The sequence below is a fragment of the Drepanopeziza brunnea genome (assembly GCF_022702325.1).
Source record: "Drepanopeziza brunnea f. sp. 'multigermtubi' strain 214-2 chromosome Unknown ctg2, whole genome shotgun sequence".
In the NCBI taxonomy this organism is placed as follows: domain Eukaryota; kingdom Fungi; phylum Ascomycota; class Leotiomycetes; order Helotiales; family Drepanopezizaceae; genus Drepanopeziza; species Drepanopeziza brunnea.
The window spans coordinates 3474350-3492907 of NW_027094065.1; the positions used below are offsets into that span (position 1 = coordinate 3474350).

Sequence of the window (18558 nt, forward strand, 5' to 3'; positions counted from 1 at the left end):
GGAAAAACGCCGATGAGACGTTTGAAATATACCTATCCTCTTTGGCTATGTCCGTCTGTCAAAGCGAACACGCTACAGAATTTTCATTTGCACAACATCGAAAGGGAAAATGGTCCGTTTGGGGAGGCCGGGGAGGGTGGGCGCTAGTCTTAAATAAATCGAGAAGAGCGAGCTCAGCAATAACGAAGCATTCGATCAAGTATCCGAGAACAACCTTGATTTGCATTTGCATATGAATGTCAGGTTGCAACCGGAAGCTGAGCTTTTGTGACTGCGAAAGAGGGTCTGATCCGTCGGAGTTCTAGTTGCCTGGTGTCGTTGATTTGTTAAGACAGCCATTTTTTGACGGGCCTTGCGTAAGTAAATTCTCCGCAGTAAATGACCAGATTATCAGTCTGTACAGCTATTAGAAAGACAAGAAAATAAACGATACAGCACCGAGGTTACTCCGAATGACATTTTCCGGTTATTGTGATGCTGATCGACTCTGCTCGCTATTGACATCGGTGAGGCATTAAGTGAGATGATCAGATGAAGAAAGGATCCTAAGTATAAATGAACTTCAAGATCAGTATGTAGAGTACCGGTAGAACAAGCGCGCCAAGCCATGAGCAAATGCCAATACGAAGAAGCAATGCTGCTCGTTAAAACTGCACAACAGGGGCAATTGAGACCAGGAATTATAGATCGCAGACCCTATGGTAGCAACATATTTCTAGGGAAATGACTACCGGTAGTCGAACCACAACCCCTATTCTACAACAGACAGCCCGGTAGTACCATGGTTTTTCAGGAGAAAGACGGAGTACATGTCATACTGCAAAGGAGTGGAGCCGATCAACAATGATGCTCGAAGCACTAGCAGAAATCATCTTGGTGTTGGCGAGCGTTCGGTCACGTGCGGGCATTTCATGTTGCCTAACCGTATACCCAGCCCAGCCAAGACAACTTCAAAATCAACAACCACAACCCAGTTTTCATAATGGTATATACTCCAGCGCATGCGCAAATCTCTCCCATGAATCGCACACGCTTCTGAAACTACTTTCTGCCAATAATGTTAGAGCTAACGCGGTCCAGCTACCTCTCGGGCTTCTCACAGCGGCCCAAGGCCATCCTATGCTCGTCGAACTTAAGAATGGCGAAACACTCAACGGACATCTGGTTACTTGCGATACGTGGATGAACTTGACGCTGAAGGAGGTTGTGCAGACGAGTCCGGTACGAGTTCACCACGAATGCCGCGCCAGACACCTTTACATCGAGTCAGGAGGGGTCGAAGGCTGACTGGAGTTTGCGCATGTAGGATGGCGACCAGTTCTTCAGATTAGCAGAGGTATATGTCAAGGGAAATAATGTATGCCATATACCGCGCATCCTGCGAGAGATTAGGGGAGAAGAGCGGAGGCTAATATGCGCAGATCAAATATCTGCGGGTACCAGATGAGATTATCGACCTGGTAAAGGACCAACAGCAACGAGAGCAAAGTAGTGGTTACAGAGGTGGCAGAGGTGGCGCACAAAGAGGTGACCACGGGGGAAGAGGAGGAGACAGAGGACGCGGGGGCAGAGGAGGTGGAAGAGGGAGGGGTAGAGGAAGGGGCAACTGAGCTTTGGAGATGAGCTTTGGATGTGGCTGTTGATGGGATACCTGGCGCATATGAATCGGGAGCATAGCGTTTATGGGGACTTTCAGGATGGAGGGGCTGCGAATTGCTCTACCGGAGCTTCAAGCGATTCCAGAAATGCTCGATACCTGGTTGCGCGTTACGGTGCAAGGAGTCTGTTAGCCTGGAGAAAAATATGTTATGGCCTCAATGCTGGACAATAAATGGACTTCAAAGTCTGCCTGCGAATCATATCTGATTTCCTGCTCGCCCATGAAGCCATACCATACCTACTTTCTGCCCTGTGATGACGAGCGAACGCGATTTTGACACGCCCCACGTGATGAGAAGGCAAGGCTGACGTTTGACGGCCCAAATCTTTTGCATCAACCACCGGTCTCTTTCAATACACATGCACATTCACACCAACGAACGTCGATGCCACCAACACAAATCCCAATCGATGGGCTTTGGCGATGCCTCTGCCCCGCGATCAATGGCATCGTCATCTCCTCCACATCTCCTCGGACTGTAACAGCTCGGAGAATTCTAACTGCCCGAGGCACCGGCTCTGATCAACGACCGAACAGCCCTCGAGCCCTTCACACGGCCACCGAGGGCGAATCAGCCGCGCTGGGGACTTCCACCTACAGAACGACATCTATAGATACCTCTGCATCTGCAGAAGCTCCCCGAACCTTTGGGTATCGTGATCGAAACCTTGAATCTGGCAGCCACCAGCACAACCTCAGCTTGAAAAAGCCACCTTTGATGAGGACGGTCAAACTTACAACAACGGGAACGGGCGCGGATAATCCTGCAACCTTCGACAGCAATTTATGGAGCAGACAGATCCCACGACCCGGTTGGGCGAGTCAAGTTTCGGAAGCCCAGCGTCTAGCACTAGGAACCATCAGACAGGCGCTCGACCATTTGTCCATTCTGCAGATACACGACCTATTGCGGAATGTCAGGGCCGAGAAAAAGTCTTATGAGCGAGTTGTTTCTATTGTGGAATATTTAATCTTGGATAGAGGAGAAAAACCGGCGTTGATCCATTATGATTCTCTTATCAGGGCAAATGCGAGTTGCACGAGGGGAAGCGCCGGGTCAGTTCGGATGCTGATGGAGGAAATGAAAGCGTATGGCATCATAGCGGACTCTGGATTGTACCACGGGGCCCTACAGGCTCTTGCGATACATCCGGATTATCTGTTACGAGCGGAGATTATGCAGGAAATGAAGGAACGATGGCTTGGGCTCTCCCCCGAAGGATGGCATAGTCTGGTCGTTGGATTGATCCGGGACCGGCAATACGAAGTTGCAATGGACAAATTGGAAGAGATGCATTCTGAAGGGATAATAGTTCTGCCCTGGCTCTATGACATATTTCTGTTTCGGCTCTGTGAGGCGGATGAACTGGACGAGGCGTTCAAACTGTTAAAATACAGGTTTGACAACAGCAGAAACGAAATACTGCCTACCATGTGGTATTACCTACTTGATATGTTTAGTAAAGATCTCCACGTAGGTAGTCACTCCGCTATGATATTGCACTGTCTAACATCGATGCAGTATGAAGGAACAAAGTACATCTGGAAAAGGCGTGTTGATACCGAAAACTTAGTCTTGTCAGACGGAATCTGCCTTTCCGCTTTGAACCTCGCAGCCCGATACGCCGACCCTGAGCTCGCTACATCAGTCATTCGTATACTCTCCTCGCGAAAATCCCCCCTTACGGCTTTCCACTACGAGGCTCTGCTCGCTGCATACGCTGGAGCCGGGGACCTGAAAACAGCTTTCCGAGTCCTGGTCATCATGACCAAGGCTGGTCTTCAAACAGACGCCAGCACAACTCGTCCGCTCTTCCTCACCCTGAGCAAGTCTCGAGACCTTGCGGCGAAAGCCTGGGTCGAGCTGGAAGAACTAACCCACGATAGCCACGTACTCCCCGTGGCGGCGGCAAACGTGGTAATCGAAGCCACCATCCATACAGGCCAGGTCGAGAAAGCCGTAGAACTTTACAAGAGGTTACACGATATCTGCAAAAGCGGGCCAGACACCGAAACGTTCAACGCTCTTCTACAGGGAACATCAAGGCATGATCGCAAGGATCTCAGCATGTTTCTCGCGGGGGAGATGCAAGCGCTGGGCATCAAACCCGATTATCTGACCTACGACCGCCTCATCCTGGCCTGTCTCAAACATGACGATTATGAAGACGCGTTCCGCTACCTGGAGGAGATGGTGGACGTAGGAGCCGACCAGCCAGACGGCGGATGGTACATGAGGCCTGGTACCGCGAAGCTCATGATCGAGAGATGTGTTGAGAACGATGATCAAAGGGCGTGGAAGATACTGGACGAGATGGACAGGCGGCAGATGAAAACATTTTCCCTGCGTGATTGGGCAGATCAGAAATGGAAGGGGCCACCCAGAGATACGGATTTGAAGGCCAAAGTTGCAATGTGGGCGACTGTATAAGCTATTCCCGTGTAATATACCATCTGTACGGATGTAATTTTGACTTGATGTATACTTCGCTGCTTTTCAGATGTTCTTCTTCGAGGGCATGACCCTTCTTCATATGTCTGACTTGCTGCGCTGGTTTTTCAACCGGGTTCTCAGCCACTTAGCCAAATGATACACATTCCTGCTTGAATTTGCAACCAGTTCGATAGATATCCAGGGGCAGCAAATCCTAGACACAGCGACAAGCAGCTCTGAAGACCCCTCGGTCTCACTGTAACTGATATCCTCAAGTCGTGCTGTAGAAGCTGGCCCCTGAGCCAGAAACTGATGCAAGACTTTGGCTGTAACAGAAAGAAGAAAGACTGGATCTACCCTCACATCAGAATGATTGACACGGGCGTTCGTTCGCTTCTTATTTAACTTTAATATCTTTTCAAAATTATGATACGAGAAATAAGACTATGCACGCCTCCATTCTCAATTGATGTTCCTCAGAACCAGCGTGGCCTCCATAGAAAGAGAAAAAAAGTCAAAAAGAGAAAAAAAAAAAAAAAAAAAAAAAAAAAAAAAAGGAGGCCAGAAATGCCATCGAAAAACGCCATGCAAAGAAATACTGATAGCTCTGATTTCTCCGCCCTGACTTCCATCCCACCACCTTCGACATGCCAGCAGCCAGATCCGAGAAGACCACAACAACGACGGATCACACATCCCGATGGCGCCTGCCACCATAGAACAGGTTTCTCCTCGCGCGATTAGGAGCATCCTCATCCCACCTGGCGATCCCACGCGTCGCCTGTATCAAACGAGCCAAGATCTCGAGTCTCGCATCGACACCCGCCTGCTCGACCCGCAAAGCCTGAGTGCCGGCCTCGTCTCCGCTCTGCACACTCGCCTCGATCAGCGCGTCGATGACTCCGTCTCGGCCCTCCATGATGGCGAACTCCGACTGGAGTCGTGCCTTCACGGCGTCGGTGTCGCTGCTGTAGAACCAGTCGCCGATGGGGAGGTTCAAGGGCAGCGTGCCGGCCGGGAAGGGCCCGGGTGGGAAAGAGGAAGAGGAGGCTTCAGGAAAGGCCTTTTCGAGCTTGCGCATGTCCTTCTTCATCTTGCGCATGCCGTCGATGCGGGCCTCCATGCAGTGGAGGAAGAGGAGGGTGCGTCGGACGGGGGGGAAGTCTAGCGATGCGAATCTGATCCGCTTATACTCCATGCTGAGGACATCGTGTGCGTCTTCGTAGGCGGCCTTGAGGGCTCTGACGGGTTGGGTGGAGTAGTAGATTGTGGGTGTAGGGTGCTGGACTTCGGGCTGTGCCTGCGGGCTCGGGATGGGGGAAGCCGGCTGCGGAGAAGCGCCTTGAGGGGCTTGAGTCTGGTCGCGGAAGGTTGAGGAAGAAGAAGAAGAAGAAGAAGAAGCGTGAGATGGCAGGACGAACGACTGGCCTGGGTTTGCGGAGCTCACAGAGCTGAAATGAGCGCGAGCCAACTGGTTGGAGATGAAGTCGAGGGGGTGTATGGTCTTGGAGAATACGACGTGGGGAGGCACTTAAGCAGAAAAATCAGCATTGTGGGCGTGAGGACCTTGAGTAAATGGATTTTTACTTGCCTATGCCAGGTCTGAGAGGCTCCGGGCCCATTCCGAGCGGCTGCTGGCGGGGAAGAGCACGGGGGCCTGGTCGTGGTGGAGAATCAGTTAAATCTATAACTGGATTTATTCTCCCCATATCAGGCCTGAGAGGCTCAGGAAGTCGGTTGCCCATTGCGAGAGGCTGATGGAGGGGAAGAGCACGGGGGCCTGGTCGTGACGGAGGACCTGTCAGATCGACAGGTCTCTCTTGCGTCCCCTCATCAACTGGCTGCCAGTTGCTTCTTCTCTGAGCTATTCTCCCTTTCGATCGGTATTGGGCTTGAGAAGAAGCACCATGGCCGTGTTGGTGAGGGAAGTCGCCAGAGCCAGGCCCCATCTGAGGAGGCGGATTGGGGGGGAGAGGAGCCATGTTGTCTGGATTGGGGTGTTGTTCCTGTAATTGTGTTAGCTTAGCTGCTTAATAACTTCGGCTTGTCGAAAATAGGCAGTGAATTGGCAGTGAAATGTCAGTGGATTGGGAGTGGATTGGGAGTGTTGACACGCTGCCGCTAAGCGAGCCACTAGCGCCTGTGCAGTAAACATAGGGTAAACTCACCCCACCCCGGCCCTTTTCCTTCTGTTGCCTATCATAGGTCTTCTTGTGCCAACCGTCAGAAGGTAAACCGTTCCGGCAGCCCCCAGGATTCTTTCCCTTCCAACATCTAGTGCATGGAAAACTTGTCAGGCTGAGGTCGCAGGCCTGCTTCTGCCTCACACAGCTATAGCACCTGTCACTCGGTGGCTCAGTTCGGCGGAACTGCTCCTCGTTCCACCAGAACTGAGCCATGGAGTTGAGCCACCCGCGCTCTTCCCAAGGCGGTTGCTGTGGTGGCGCCCTCTCGAGCGTAGGCAGCGGGGGATACCGGGACTGGAAAAATCAATTAGCTTCGCTCGCAGGATCTCAAAAAGTCCCCCCCCTCCCCCCCCCCCCCCCCCCCCCCCCAAAAAGATACCAAGTCATACCCTGGTGCCTGTGATCTCCAATACGTCACTGTCTGACTCCTCGATCTGATCTGCCAAAATTTGTGCCCTCCGGCGCGGCATAGGGGCGGCGCCCTACAGTGGTCGTTAGCACTGTACTCAGAGACATTCAGCACCATGGCACGGAATAGGAGATCACATACTATATCAGCAGCGCGACCATGAGGAGGAGGCCGAAACTCGGCCTCCGCCTCCTCCTTCTCCAGCTTCATGTTCTGGCTTCCTCTTGCTTGCATGTTGATGGTGGTCGAATGTATGTGGTCAAGGGTAAAGAACTGTATCGGGGCTCGATGTTTCTGAGGTAGCATTGAAAGTATGGATGTTATTAAGATCAAGTAGAAGGGTGGTGTTAGATGAGGTTTACATAGATACAAGAGGGCCAATCATTCACGGTGGTCGACTACCAGCGCTATGAAATCATATAATTCGATTGACAAATTTACATTCACCAACCTCCGATGACGCACGCGTCAACTGTTCTTGGCCTTCTACCGAAATTGTTCATGCCTTGCTAGTAGTTATTCCGGCGCCGTAACTGGAGGAGAGCTCAAAAAAGCTCGCTGGGTAGTCTCCATGCGGGTGAACAACAGGGGCATTGAACTGGCAACAGCAAGACAGCTACGGAGCAATTGAAAATTTTCTGAATAGCTTTCAATCGTGATTCAATGGTGATCTGCAACTCTGCAAGCAGTCCACGTGGCCGATCTACGAAAGTGAAAAATGCCCGTGGATTCAAGTCATCCCTGGTTACAGTGCCTCAAGCTACCAGAAATCAGAAAACAGTCACCATCACTCTATTGAGAATTGCTATTAATCACCGTATGCGGCATACCGGCGTTGAGGAGGCACTTCATCAACCTTGGAGTTCTGTAAGTATAGGCATTCAACGATTGACCGAATCATTTCCTCTTCTCTGTCCACCAGAGCAATGTATTCAGCGTCCAATATGCCATATTGGGACCGCATTGGGTATGGATTTAAGTTTGCCGGAAAGATAGCAGCGCACGCGCCGCATTCAGCAGGTATCAGGAATATCGTACCTACAGAAACAACTCAAGGAAAACCCCAAGAGAAGAAACCCCATTCGCAAACCCAGACAGTGGCAGATGACCAAACATCTCTTATCTCTCCTCACACCCATAAGAGAACAGAGAAGTACGAACTCTTCTTCCGTGTACATAGCGCGAAAAGTGTGGAGGCTGTCTTCAAACTCAAAACTCAATTGCTTGGAAAGAGAGGAAAATATAAAACTTCAATCAGTACTAAAGACCACCTAGCTCTAAGAAGCCACCATTGTAATATAGCCTATTCCCGTTCAAGGACCTCTATCCTGTAACATACACGAACGTCTTTAAAGGCATTGAAGGTTGTAGCCGGAAAAAAAAAAAACCCTCTGAGAGAATAAACACCAAGATTTTTCTCCGTATGCAATCCAAGACCCGGCAAGTAAATTAAAAGGTGGTAGGGAGTAAGAGAGGAATGAGAAGCATATGTAGAAAGGTTTAGTCTCAGAGAAAGGATGTAAAATATCCCATGATTCGGAAAGCCAAGCAGGAAGGTAGAGAGGAGCAGATGCAATGGAGCAAACTATCAATCCTTCATGCCAATAGATGACTAATTGACCTATCAATTGCGGACCGGAATGCCATGCCATGCCATGCCTTTTAACGCCAGTCCACGTCCCAGATTTTAATTCATCAAATAGCAGTGAGGTACTCAGTACCGTATTTCGCCAAGACTCCTTCGCTACTTTGTGCATCGTGTCTCTCTGCTATCATTTTTGTAGACTCGCAAGGAAGTAATGGATCTGAAATAAACACCAAACACCTTCTCCCGGCTTCTGTGCAATTAAATGCCACTCTCAACTACGCTCATTGACGGTCCACCGTCTCTTCGGCGCAATCTCGCGCATCTTCTCGGCCAGTCCAGGCGGTCTGGGGCTGCCCCAAAGGCCGCCTCCGAGGGGGGCGACGTCGTCCTCCTCGTACTCATGGCCAGCTTCTTGTACTTTCTCATTTTCTATGGGAACCTCGGCTTCCTTCTGCTCATCTCCCTTCTTCTCAGCCGCTGCCGTAGCATTGTCACCAAAGTTCAAGATCATATCATCCTCCGGCTCCTCTTCAACGTGGTCTTCCTCTGGCCGGGGAGCGCTCCAAAGCCCGATTGAAGTTTGTCGGACGGGAGTAGTGTAGTTGCGTGGGGTGGAGCCGGCGATGCTGGCTGTGCGGCGAATACTGCCGAAGTTACTGGATTGGGGCACAGGGCGGGATCTGACGGAGCTGGAGCCGTCGAGGGAACTGGGGCTGGCGTAACGTTCCCGGATAGATTCTCGGAATATTGGGAGACCCGCCACGGATTGGGAGCGTGAGCTAGGGGTAGTTGACGAGCTTCGTAAGTGCTCAGTGTTTGCGACAAGTTTGACATCGTATTTATCAGAAATTAAGACCGTCCTAGATGATGAACGAGAATGCATAGGAGTTGTAGTAGGCGAGGTCGGAGGAGTTGGTTTGCGTACAGCCATTGTAAGAGAAGCCATTCCCACGTCTAGTAGCACTGGTTGATTTGTCAACGCTCCAATCAAAGCATTGCATCCAGCACCATGGGTAACAAGAATGACCACCAGATCTGTATCTTCATCTTCCACGTTGTCCTCGCTGCTGGTCACAGTTTGGCGGTTGGGCGATTTCGTGAAAAGCTTTGCAGGGTCATCGCTTTCACTGTACCAGCTAACCAAGTGATCCAGCCCCTTTCGGAATCTCTTGTGCATCGAACTCCACTCCTCACCATACTCTCCCCCATTTCCCCAGTTCTGAGGCTCCCGCATACTGTCCCATTGATAGTCGACATCAACACAGGCGTCTCTCGAGTGGGCGACATAGCCAGCTGGAATCGGATCTGCTGAAGAGATGGCATAAGATGGAATCGGGGGTTGATATATCCCATGCTCGGCAGCCGGTGAATGGCTAGTACCACTTCTATGGCTTTGGCGGCTCACGTTGCTTCCAACGCTGCTTAGACTACTCGTCCGGTCCCTCCTCGGAAGCGATTGGCCAAGAGAAGGCAGAGTTGACAGGGCACCTTCATCCTCCTTCTTCTCTCCCGTAGTTGCAACAGGACTTCCCCAACCACCTGGAAATCCCACTGGAGCCTTGGCTGGATCTCTCATATGACTTAGCGAGCTGTAATCTTCCCTCCTCAGTAAGTCCGCCTTGGCTCCCGCAACCATCATGACCGAGCTCGGAGGGGGGGTGATATGTTCGAAGTAATCCGGGGACAGCCATTCTCCAAGGAACGCATCCACACGCACCGTAGACTTTTTGATGTTTTCCGGCTGCTCGCTTGATCTTCCATTAGGCTTCGACCCTACAGGTTCTGGAATCGGTACCAGAGACGGAGATCCGATAACCACCGACGGGCGAATCCTAGGAGACGAATGCATGGCCGTAGCTTTTACTGATGGCGAAGACGGAGGTTTGTGGTGACGGTGGGTGTGTCCAGGATTCTGGGCCAGCCCCGCACTGATCGCGACGGACGTCTGTACGCATCTCAAGAACGGGCTCGAGTGGATAACGACTTTGTGCCTCCTCTTCCTGGTCGGCACATCCGAAGAAATGACTTCATCGTCCGTCTCTCTGCTCCGGAGTATGCTGGCAATCCGTGCGCCCAGGACTCTCGATTGGGTCCATCCGCCATAGGTGAGAGGGGGATCATAGGGTGTGGGAGATGTGAGATGCCATTGCTTGTCTGCAGCATCTAAACGTGCGCCATGTCTGTCAAGGAGTTAGTTGTGAATGGGTACAAATCCATCCTCGACCAGATGATGCGTTGCAATGAAATCTCCCAACCCAGCCGGCTAGCTAGCTTCATGAGACATATCAACACAGAGGAGGCACATACCGGACAACGATAACTACAGCTGGAGGCCAACCCATCTTGATATCATTCTAGGACTGGGACGGGGAGCTATATGGAAGAGGAGAAGAAGGAAGTGGAGGGTCGGTAGGCGGTAGAGTAAGTATGAAAGTGTGTGAAAGTGAAGGGAAGGCCAGGAGCGGGAAAGGTGGATGACGATGGTTGGATTGTAGGATGACTGATCTGATTTGGGTGCCCCGCTCTGTCACATGTTCTGTGGACCCTGGCATACAAGTACGGGGTACGGAGGTAAGAACGGAGGTAAGAGCTAGCTACACCAGCCACACATGGCAGTGCTGTGGCTGCTGAACTTCAGGGGAACAGACCTCTACACTTCACTCGGCTTGAATTTCTCTCAGTTGTCAACAACGTCAATCGTCAACATCCTCAATCAATAAATATACCAGAGGCGTATCCTCTCTGCCCTCGGCCTCCGCCTCCGCCTCCCCCTCTCAGTCTCTTTCTATCTCTTCTCTCTCTTCCCCTCCAACATCGATACCCTCCCCTTACCATGAAGCTCAACAGCCTCCTCCAGCTCCCCCTTCTTCTCGCGCCCTTCCTGGCCTCCTCCCCCGTCGCAGCAGAACACACCAGCAACTGGGCCGTCCTGGTCTCAACCTCGCGCTTCTGGTTCAACTACCGCCACCTCGCTAACGTGCTCTCCCTCTACCGCACCGTCAAGCGCCTCGGCATCCCCGATTCCCAGATCATTCTCATGCTGCCCGACGACATGGCTTGCAACCCGCGCAACGCCTTCCCCGGTACCGTCTACTCGAACGCCGACCGCGCCGTTGACCTGTATGGCGACAACATCGAGGTCGATTACCGCGGGTACGAGGTCACGGTCGAGAACTTCATACGGCTGTTGACAGATCGCGTGGGGGAAGAGATGCCGCGGAGTAAGAGGCTGTTGACTGACGATCGGAGTAACATCCTGGTATATATGACGGGCCATGGGGGGAACGAGTTTCTGAAGTTCCAGGATGCAGAGGAGATCAGTGCGTTTGATTTGGCGGATGCCTTTGAGCAGATGTGGGAGAAGAAGAGGTATACTCTTTTTTTTTCCCCTGTGCCCCGAATTTTATGGTGCAATACTAATGGAAGACCAGATACCATGAACTTCTCTTCATGATCGACACCTGCCAGGCAAATACTATGTACTCCAAATTCTACTCGCCCAATATCATCGCCACCGGGTCCTCCGAAATTGACCAGTCCTCCTATTCGCACCACGCTGACAACGACGTCGGCGTGGCCGTCATTGATCGCTACACTTATTACAACCTCGACTTTCTCGAGACTCAAGTGCGGGAGCCTAGCTCCAAGAAGACACTCGCGGATCTATTCGATAGTTACGACGAGAGCAAGATTCACAGCGATCCAGGATTTCGATGGGACTTATTCCCAGGTGGAGAGCAAGCCGGGAGAGAGAGACTCGTGATGGACTTCTTTGGCAACGTGCAGAATGTAGAGGTTGAGGGTGGGGGGAACGAGAGGGAGTGGAAGGAGGATTTGCTAGCGTTAGGAAAGAAGATTGCTGAGTTGAGAGAGAAGGCCGATGCTCAGGATGCGGCGACGAAGAATGCTACGCTTCCAGAGCAAGGGAAGAGCCACACCACGCGGAGAATGAAGGCTGCAAAGGTTGAAGTGGATGATAATTGGTTAGGAAAGAGAGCTGTGGGAGCTTGGGCGCTGCTTGGATGTGCGCTGGTCTGGACCGCTGGGTCATATTTGGAGGCAATCTGAGTCCAGATGGAATGCCGAGTCGTTGCAACACATGCCTATTTAATTACTCAATACCATTCCCAATACCCTTAACACTTAACCCGATTTTTTGTCCTCGATGCTCGACCCAAGTCTCTGTATTCCTACATCATAACCACTCACTCACTTCACAGCCAGAGACCACGGTGCCCAACCATCCTTTTCCCACAAGTGGCGAAAAGTGGGTTTGACGTAGAATCTAGGAAGATTGAAATTGACTTCGAACAGAAACAGAAACCAGTTTCCATCTTATGTCGCCTGTAAACAATTATTCTCCCGACTTCTCTTCCTAAAAATAATAGCAATAGTCCCGTACGTCGCAGTGAACGCTCCCAGGGCCAAAGCTAGGCTAGCAACCGCAAGCATCACTCCTCTCCCGCTTGGTCATCGTCCCAGAACATCTCGGAATTGGGCACTCCTTCCAAGAGCTAGATAGACTGCGCTCGTACATTCCTCACACATTTCTCACTCCAGCTCTACCGCCTCCCGAAGTGTTATTTTCGACACCGCACGTCGGTCATCGGAAAACTGCGAGGCGCTCCGTGATCCTCGATCATGTCCTCCGACCATCCATCTGCTTGTTGTCAGCACTTCGTCTTCATAAGTTCCTCGCAGAGCTGTGTCCGCAGTTTCCAATAGGGTCTTCCGGAATTTCTCATTATTCTCATGATAATCATTAAGCCACCGCTGTATTTCCGAGACGACCTGTTCTGTCTTTGCGGTCCACGTGTCGATCTCAACCTCCGGATCATTACCGAAACCGAGTTTAGGATAATGGCTTGGAACGTTTCTAGGCTCGATGAACCTCACAGCTCACAGGGTGCTTCGCCAACATTCCGCGCGAGTTGACCACGAGAATCATCTCCCCCACTCTCTCATAGTCCGAAGAATTCAGCAAATGAATCTCTCGTGCGTTATCCTCGATCCAGTCCTTGAAATTGAAGGCCAGACGACTAGCCATGGAATACCATGAAAATCTTCCATCAGCCATTCCCAGAATTTCGTGTAGCAATTGATCCAGGCTATATCGGTCTTGGAATTGATGAACGCCTCGTGCGTTACCAGACACTACCCCAGAAATCTTCCCAGTCGAGATGGGCGGCAAGGCGGATCTTCTTAAGCTCCGTGGCGGCCTCCTTGCAGACGAATGGAATGTCTCCCTTATGAGAGGGGCAGAAAAATTCAAGATCCATGCACCCCTTCTCGTAATTTTCTGCAGGCCGAAGTACGAACACCTCCGTACACAGCGCGTTACCCCATACCATGACACTCAGCTTTGGCGGCAAATTCCCCAAAACAAGTAAGTCTGCCTCCGCCCCTCTTCAGCTTCAGATTCTGCTTCTCCTTCCCCTTCTTCAGCTCCTCCTTCTCGTTCTCTAGCTCGTCGTTTCGCTGCCTCTGCCGTTCGAACTAGTCGAGTAGTAGCTGCACGAGTTACTCCGGCGAGGTTCGTACCAGCTGCAGTGTTCCTTCGTCTGCCGAAAAGAACTGAATTGTCCACCGCACGGCAAGACATTGCGGCAGGTAGCGTGGCATTGAAGATGCGTGGATGTAGTAGGTAAGAGGCTTTTGTGGGGGATTTATTGAGCTACCTCTCCGGCGCGGCCGCTAGCGCGTTCCCGCAGAGGAAGGAGCGGGCACGCACTGGGGCTGGGCTGGGAAGGAGAGCGAGTCTCAGCAAAATCATATGCTATTCCCAGAATCTAGACTTGCAATTCTTTAATTCTTTCGGATTAGGCTATTCGCACTTATTTCATACCTAGTATATCTATTCTGAAGTAGTTGAAGCCGACCTTCAGTCACAGATCTATCTGCGCATAGACGTCTCGCGGAACGAGAACCTGGGAAATCCTGACATACGGAAAAAAAAACTGCCCCTCCCACAGCAAAATTTCTTCCCTCTCAGAGGCTCCGAGAGCCGTCTAGCTTGTACTGCCGTGGGCGGGCGTCAGATGCGTCTGAACCTCGGAGTACGTACCGCGGTAGGCATTCTCCCGGCTCTCTCACGTCGGACGGCAAGTTTCTCCCTGGAATCTGCGAAAAGAAGGATAACCCCATAAATAAATGACTCTAAGTGACAAGTCTCAATACCTTTGCCCCATCGCACAAGTCCCATCTTCCGCTTTCTCGTTGATGCTTTAACAGATATTCGTGTAATAAAGTAGAGGCGACTTCTCCCTTTTGTGCAAATGAGATCATAAGAGAGGATTTGGTATATGTTGGTATCACATAAGGGGTGCGCGCACAGGTTGAGGCTCGATACGAATAGCAAGTGTTGCATTCGTGGTATTGTTAAGTCTAAGGAGAAAAAGCTATTCTAGGTGAGTAGGAAGTGGTAATAGTAGTGGTGCCAAGTCTGCACGGCCCATTGCACACGCTACTAACTCCGATACCGAGTTTTTAACTCCGATCCTTCTATTGTTTCAAGTCTATCATTCCTACACTCGTAGTTTCTCTTTTGCTATTGCTATAGTAGCAAGGAGCAGTCGTAAAAGAGTAATAATAGCTCTCGCTCTCAAATTCCCAACCTTCTCGGTTATTCTTCTATATTCCCGTTCCTTCCACTTCCGGCGTTCGTTTTAAGCTCTCTCCACTTATCCTTTTACGCGCACGCTAGCACGCTAACCTTGTTTGTATCCATAAAGGTTATTAGCGCTTTATTTAGATTAAGCTTTGTTCAGTATTGCGTTAGCTGGATTATATTTTCCGTTCATCTATCCAACTTCAGCTAATTTTCGTCGCTTTATACGATAGCCGAAGAGCTATAATATCAATCATTAATTTCTTCTCTTTCGTAGTTCTAAGCTCAACGAGGTATTCGTAAAGAAAGTAAGAGTCAGTGCTGACCATTATAAGAATTTCCGGGAGTTGCAGTTTACTAGTTACTATTTTTAGCGTAGTGGCCACCCAAATAGCAATATCTACGCTTAAAACCATCTTGAAAATCTCCGAAGCGAAGACTAATCGTGTCACACGCTCGCATTTTGTAGAACTTGCCGCAATAAGGTTCTTGCGAATTAAAAAAGAGCTCTTAAACTTCTCTTTAGTTGCTAAGATAATCAGGAGTCTAATTTAAGAGCTACAGTCTTTGTTACTCGCAAAAGATTCATCAACGAATACGAATAACTTTGCTATGTAAAGTTCGTCATCATCCATTGAATTCTCTTATTTAGAAAGGCGAAGTCGTCCTTGGTAAGTTCCTGTTGCTTGTTCATGGCGAGGAGGCTAGACTTCTATGTCGAGTACCGAGGAACGAGGTCGCGGGTCTTGGGTCCAGTAGCTGGGTGGAAGTCAATTGGGCCTACTTTGACTTGGATCTAGTATGAGTACTTCCTCGGATCTCAACGCCAAGCTTCGGATCATCTCTCGGAGCTCAAAGGGGTACTCGGGGAACTTCAAGAAGGCGGTGGCAGGGGAGGCGGGGGAGAACGAGAACGAGCGTGTATTATGTGAGATGAATTCGTTGATCACGACATCCTCAGTGTCGCGGTATCTTCATTGTCGGACTTGAAGGCTTGGATCTCGTGGCTGGAAGTCGATTGCACGAAATCTGTCTCCGTGAGCGGGCTCGTCCAAAAGAGTTGCACCATGGTTGTAGTTGGGTTCGGGTTTAAGTTTGAGGGTAAATGTGGTTGTAAGGATAGGATCGACAATTTATAAAGCTGGGCCTGTGTCATCAGATCGATGCTCTTGCTCGACGTGTTTGTTTGTACCTGGTGGTTGACCGTTTAGGAAAGAGTCGCTAATTTTTTTCTTGCTCGATTAGCACTAGCGCTAGCGTAACCTAAAAGAAAAAAAAGAGCTTTAGCTTTGTTTACTATTAAGGATTTTACCAACGGTAGACAATGGTGGCAGAGTGCTCATTTATTCAAGGCACTTGTTGCAACGTAACTTCCAGCACGTGGTTTCTGTCGGTCCTAGTATTCTTAAATAGGGATGACAAGGTAAAAGCCAATATCCATGAACAAATAAGACGGAATAAACAGAAAACGAATGTAGTGCAAGCGATATATATGAGGTCAGAAAAGGCAAACTTAGCGATAAGAACCTTCTTCATTACCTACAGCTTTGAACACATAGTGGGAAATGAGAATTCTTCCCCCGAAAGCTATGTGGTGCTTTTTATGAAGTGAAAATCAGCGCCACATCGAAGGCACATGTATACCGATGAGCACTTACTCAGATAAATCTATTCATCGTGGTTGTGTGTGTATCGTTTACCTGTCACAGCGACGCTTCAGCCGGAAGCTCGATAATGCAGGAATACAGGGCACCGTAGCTCTCTCAAAATGTCACTTCTGCCACTTACGGCGCTCGAGAGGCCCTCATCTGATATACTATCTTGAAACCGGATATTACTTCGTAATTGCGGTTCGTAATAGCGGCGGTAAGATAGTAGCGGCGGTAAAATCTTTACTTCAAGATCAACGGATCTCAACGCTTCTTCCGAACCTTAGTCGTCATCTTCAAGAAAACCCCGAGAACTTTGAAGCTTGAAATGACCATCGTGGCGATCCTTTTCAAACCAGATCATCCGCAGTATTGCCTTCTATATGTAGTCTTGTGAGGTTGGTTAGGAGAGGGGGCGAAACTCACGTACCGGCTCTACATGGATCCCCTTTCTTGCTATAATGCCCTATCTACTACGTAGTTGCACATGCAATGTAGAAGCTTTACGCCCATCGATTTTTATTCGTCATCGCCCGTTTGATTTCACTTTGGTATTGTAGGCCAACAATTAGGATTCCTGCCACGATTCTGTGAGACTGCATCACCAGTACTGGTTGTTTACCTGAACGGCTGTCTCGGCTATCAGCAATTCAAATCACTTAGGATGGCAAGACAACAAACATACTGCAGGGATGTCCAGATTCGATTTCACTAGAGGCATATATGAGTTCTGAATGTCGGATTCCGAGTCCCGGTTGTATGGCACGGCACGTGTGTGCTTATGACTTGCCTTATTTACGAGAAGTCTTTATACATTCTTGGCGCCCAGGGAAGGCTACATCATACTCGAGCGGCCAGAAAGTCTGTACCCATGCCGAAAATCATCCTAAATATAGTAGTGGAGTCGAATTTCCTAAACTTCAGGGAGCCAACCATACAGAGCGTTGCAACCAACCCCTTTCCCCAGTTTAAAAGATCAACGCATGGGTACGAACTTTTTGGCCGCACGACTATCAGAACCGTAGCATCTTGCGGTATACCGTACTCGTAGTCAGTTTGTCGTGATATTTGTCGGTACCCAAAAGCAACACATCCCAGGATCCTCGGCCAAGGTGCACATCGGATGAATCCTTCTCGGCTGCAGTAAAGGCGTGCGGCCTGAATTGATCGTCGTCAGACTTCCAAGAGGCAGACAATATCCAAGTGATGCTCGCAAGTCGCAACTCAGCCCCGGAGGACAAGCTTTCTCCACAAGCCGGAGAAGCCTCGGATAAGAGACGAAAAGGAGGCTTCTCTGTCTGCCCAATTCATTCGGTCATACGGAGTAATTCCTTCTCCAGGATCTTGATAAAGTTAATTTGTCGCATAACAACCTCTTTGGCGAGCGTGCTTTCGTCCGATGGAAGGAGCTCTACTTAGTCTCGCACTTCTCGTTCCGTTACTTGACAATAACTTAGGGTATAGAGAGGAAGTGGAATGGTTTCCAGCATAGGTGTTCATTTGTTATTATTTGTACAGGGAGGGACCATGTGCCTGTTTGGCAAAAAGGGGGAACATCGAGCAAAGATCTAGCCGAGCCCAGAAACTGCTTTTGCCGGCCTTCGAGCGAAAAGGGGTTAGGGGACGATGCTTATATGCTTTCAAACTCTAAAAGATGAATTGTCCAATACAACTACTACGTATTTTATGCCGACCGAACCAATAAAGTCTCTTCTAGATGGCATGACATAAGTTTAAGAAACTAGCTGAACTAGGGGAGGTCAGACTGAAGTATTGGGACGAATGATGTTTGTTGATTGGATATGAGCTGCCTGACAAGGCGTGGCCAAGGTCAGATTACAGATTATGGAAGAGTCCCGGGCCTCCCGGGGCATCATCTCGTGTTTGCAGATGCTTGCAGACTTGGCATTTGATGTTTGTAAAGATGCAACAAAGTAGAAGTACAAAGTTCAGCGGATCGTCCGAACTTTTTTTCAAGAAATCGAGATCTACGGTCCCCGTCTCATCTCAAAACACCTCTTCATC

At 49.9% G+C, this 18558-nt stretch overlaps 5 protein-coding genes across 5 annotated transcripts; 3 read left to right on the forward strand and 2 right to left on the reverse strand.

Annotated features, from left to right (window-relative positions):
• Positions 1 to 982: 982 nt before the first annotated feature.
• On the forward strand, positions 983 to 1610 carry L3040_002081 (uncharacterized protein; the record flags this gene model as incomplete). Its single annotated transcript, XM_066157005.1, has 4 exons — positions 983 to 985; positions 1081 to 1221; positions 1307 to 1357; positions 1422 to 1610. The coding sequence occupies 4 exons, from the start codon at positions 983 to 985 to the stop codon at positions 1608 to 1610; spliced, it is 384 nt and encodes a 127-aa protein (XP_066013002.1).
• A 435-nt stretch (positions 1611 to 2045) lies between these two features.
• Positions 2046 to 4091, forward strand: L3040_002082 (uncharacterized protein; the record flags this gene model as incomplete). Its single annotated transcript, XM_007290724.2, has 2 exons — positions 2046 to 3134; positions 3183 to 4091. 2 exons carry the CDS (start codon positions 2046 to 2048, stop codon positions 4089 to 4091), a joined length of 1998 nt encoding a protein of 665 aa, XP_007290786.2.
• A 691-nt stretch (positions 4092 to 4782) lies between these two features.
• Positions 4783 to 6923, reverse strand: L3040_002083 (uncharacterized protein; the record flags this gene model as incomplete). Its single annotated transcript, XM_066157006.1, has 5 exons — positions 4783 to 5624; positions 5686 to 6100; positions 6263 to 6574; positions 6670 to 6762; positions 6831 to 6923. The coding sequence occupies 5 exons, from the start codon at positions 6921 to 6923 to the stop codon at positions 4783 to 4785; spliced, it is 1755 nt and encodes a 584-aa protein (XP_066013003.1).
• Positions 6924 to 8548: 1625 nt separating this feature from the next.
• Positions 8549 to 10619, reverse strand: L3040_002084 (uncharacterized protein; the record flags this gene model as incomplete). The annotated part of the gene is made up of 2 exons (XM_007290726.1): positions 8549 to 10457; positions 10585 to 10619. 2 exons carry the CDS (start codon positions 10617 to 10619, stop codon positions 8549 to 8551), a joined length of 1944 nt encoding a protein of 647 aa, XP_007290788.1.
• A 491-nt stretch (positions 10620 to 11110) lies between these two features.
• Positions 11111 to 12345, forward strand: L3040_002085 (uncharacterized protein; the record flags this gene model as incomplete). The annotated part of the gene is made up of 2 exons (XM_007290727.1): positions 11111 to 11646; positions 11709 to 12345. The coding sequence occupies 2 exons, from the start codon at positions 11111 to 11113 to the stop codon at positions 12343 to 12345; spliced, it is 1173 nt and encodes a 390-aa protein (XP_007290789.1).
• Between the last annotated feature and the right edge of the window lie 6213 nt (positions 12346 to 18558).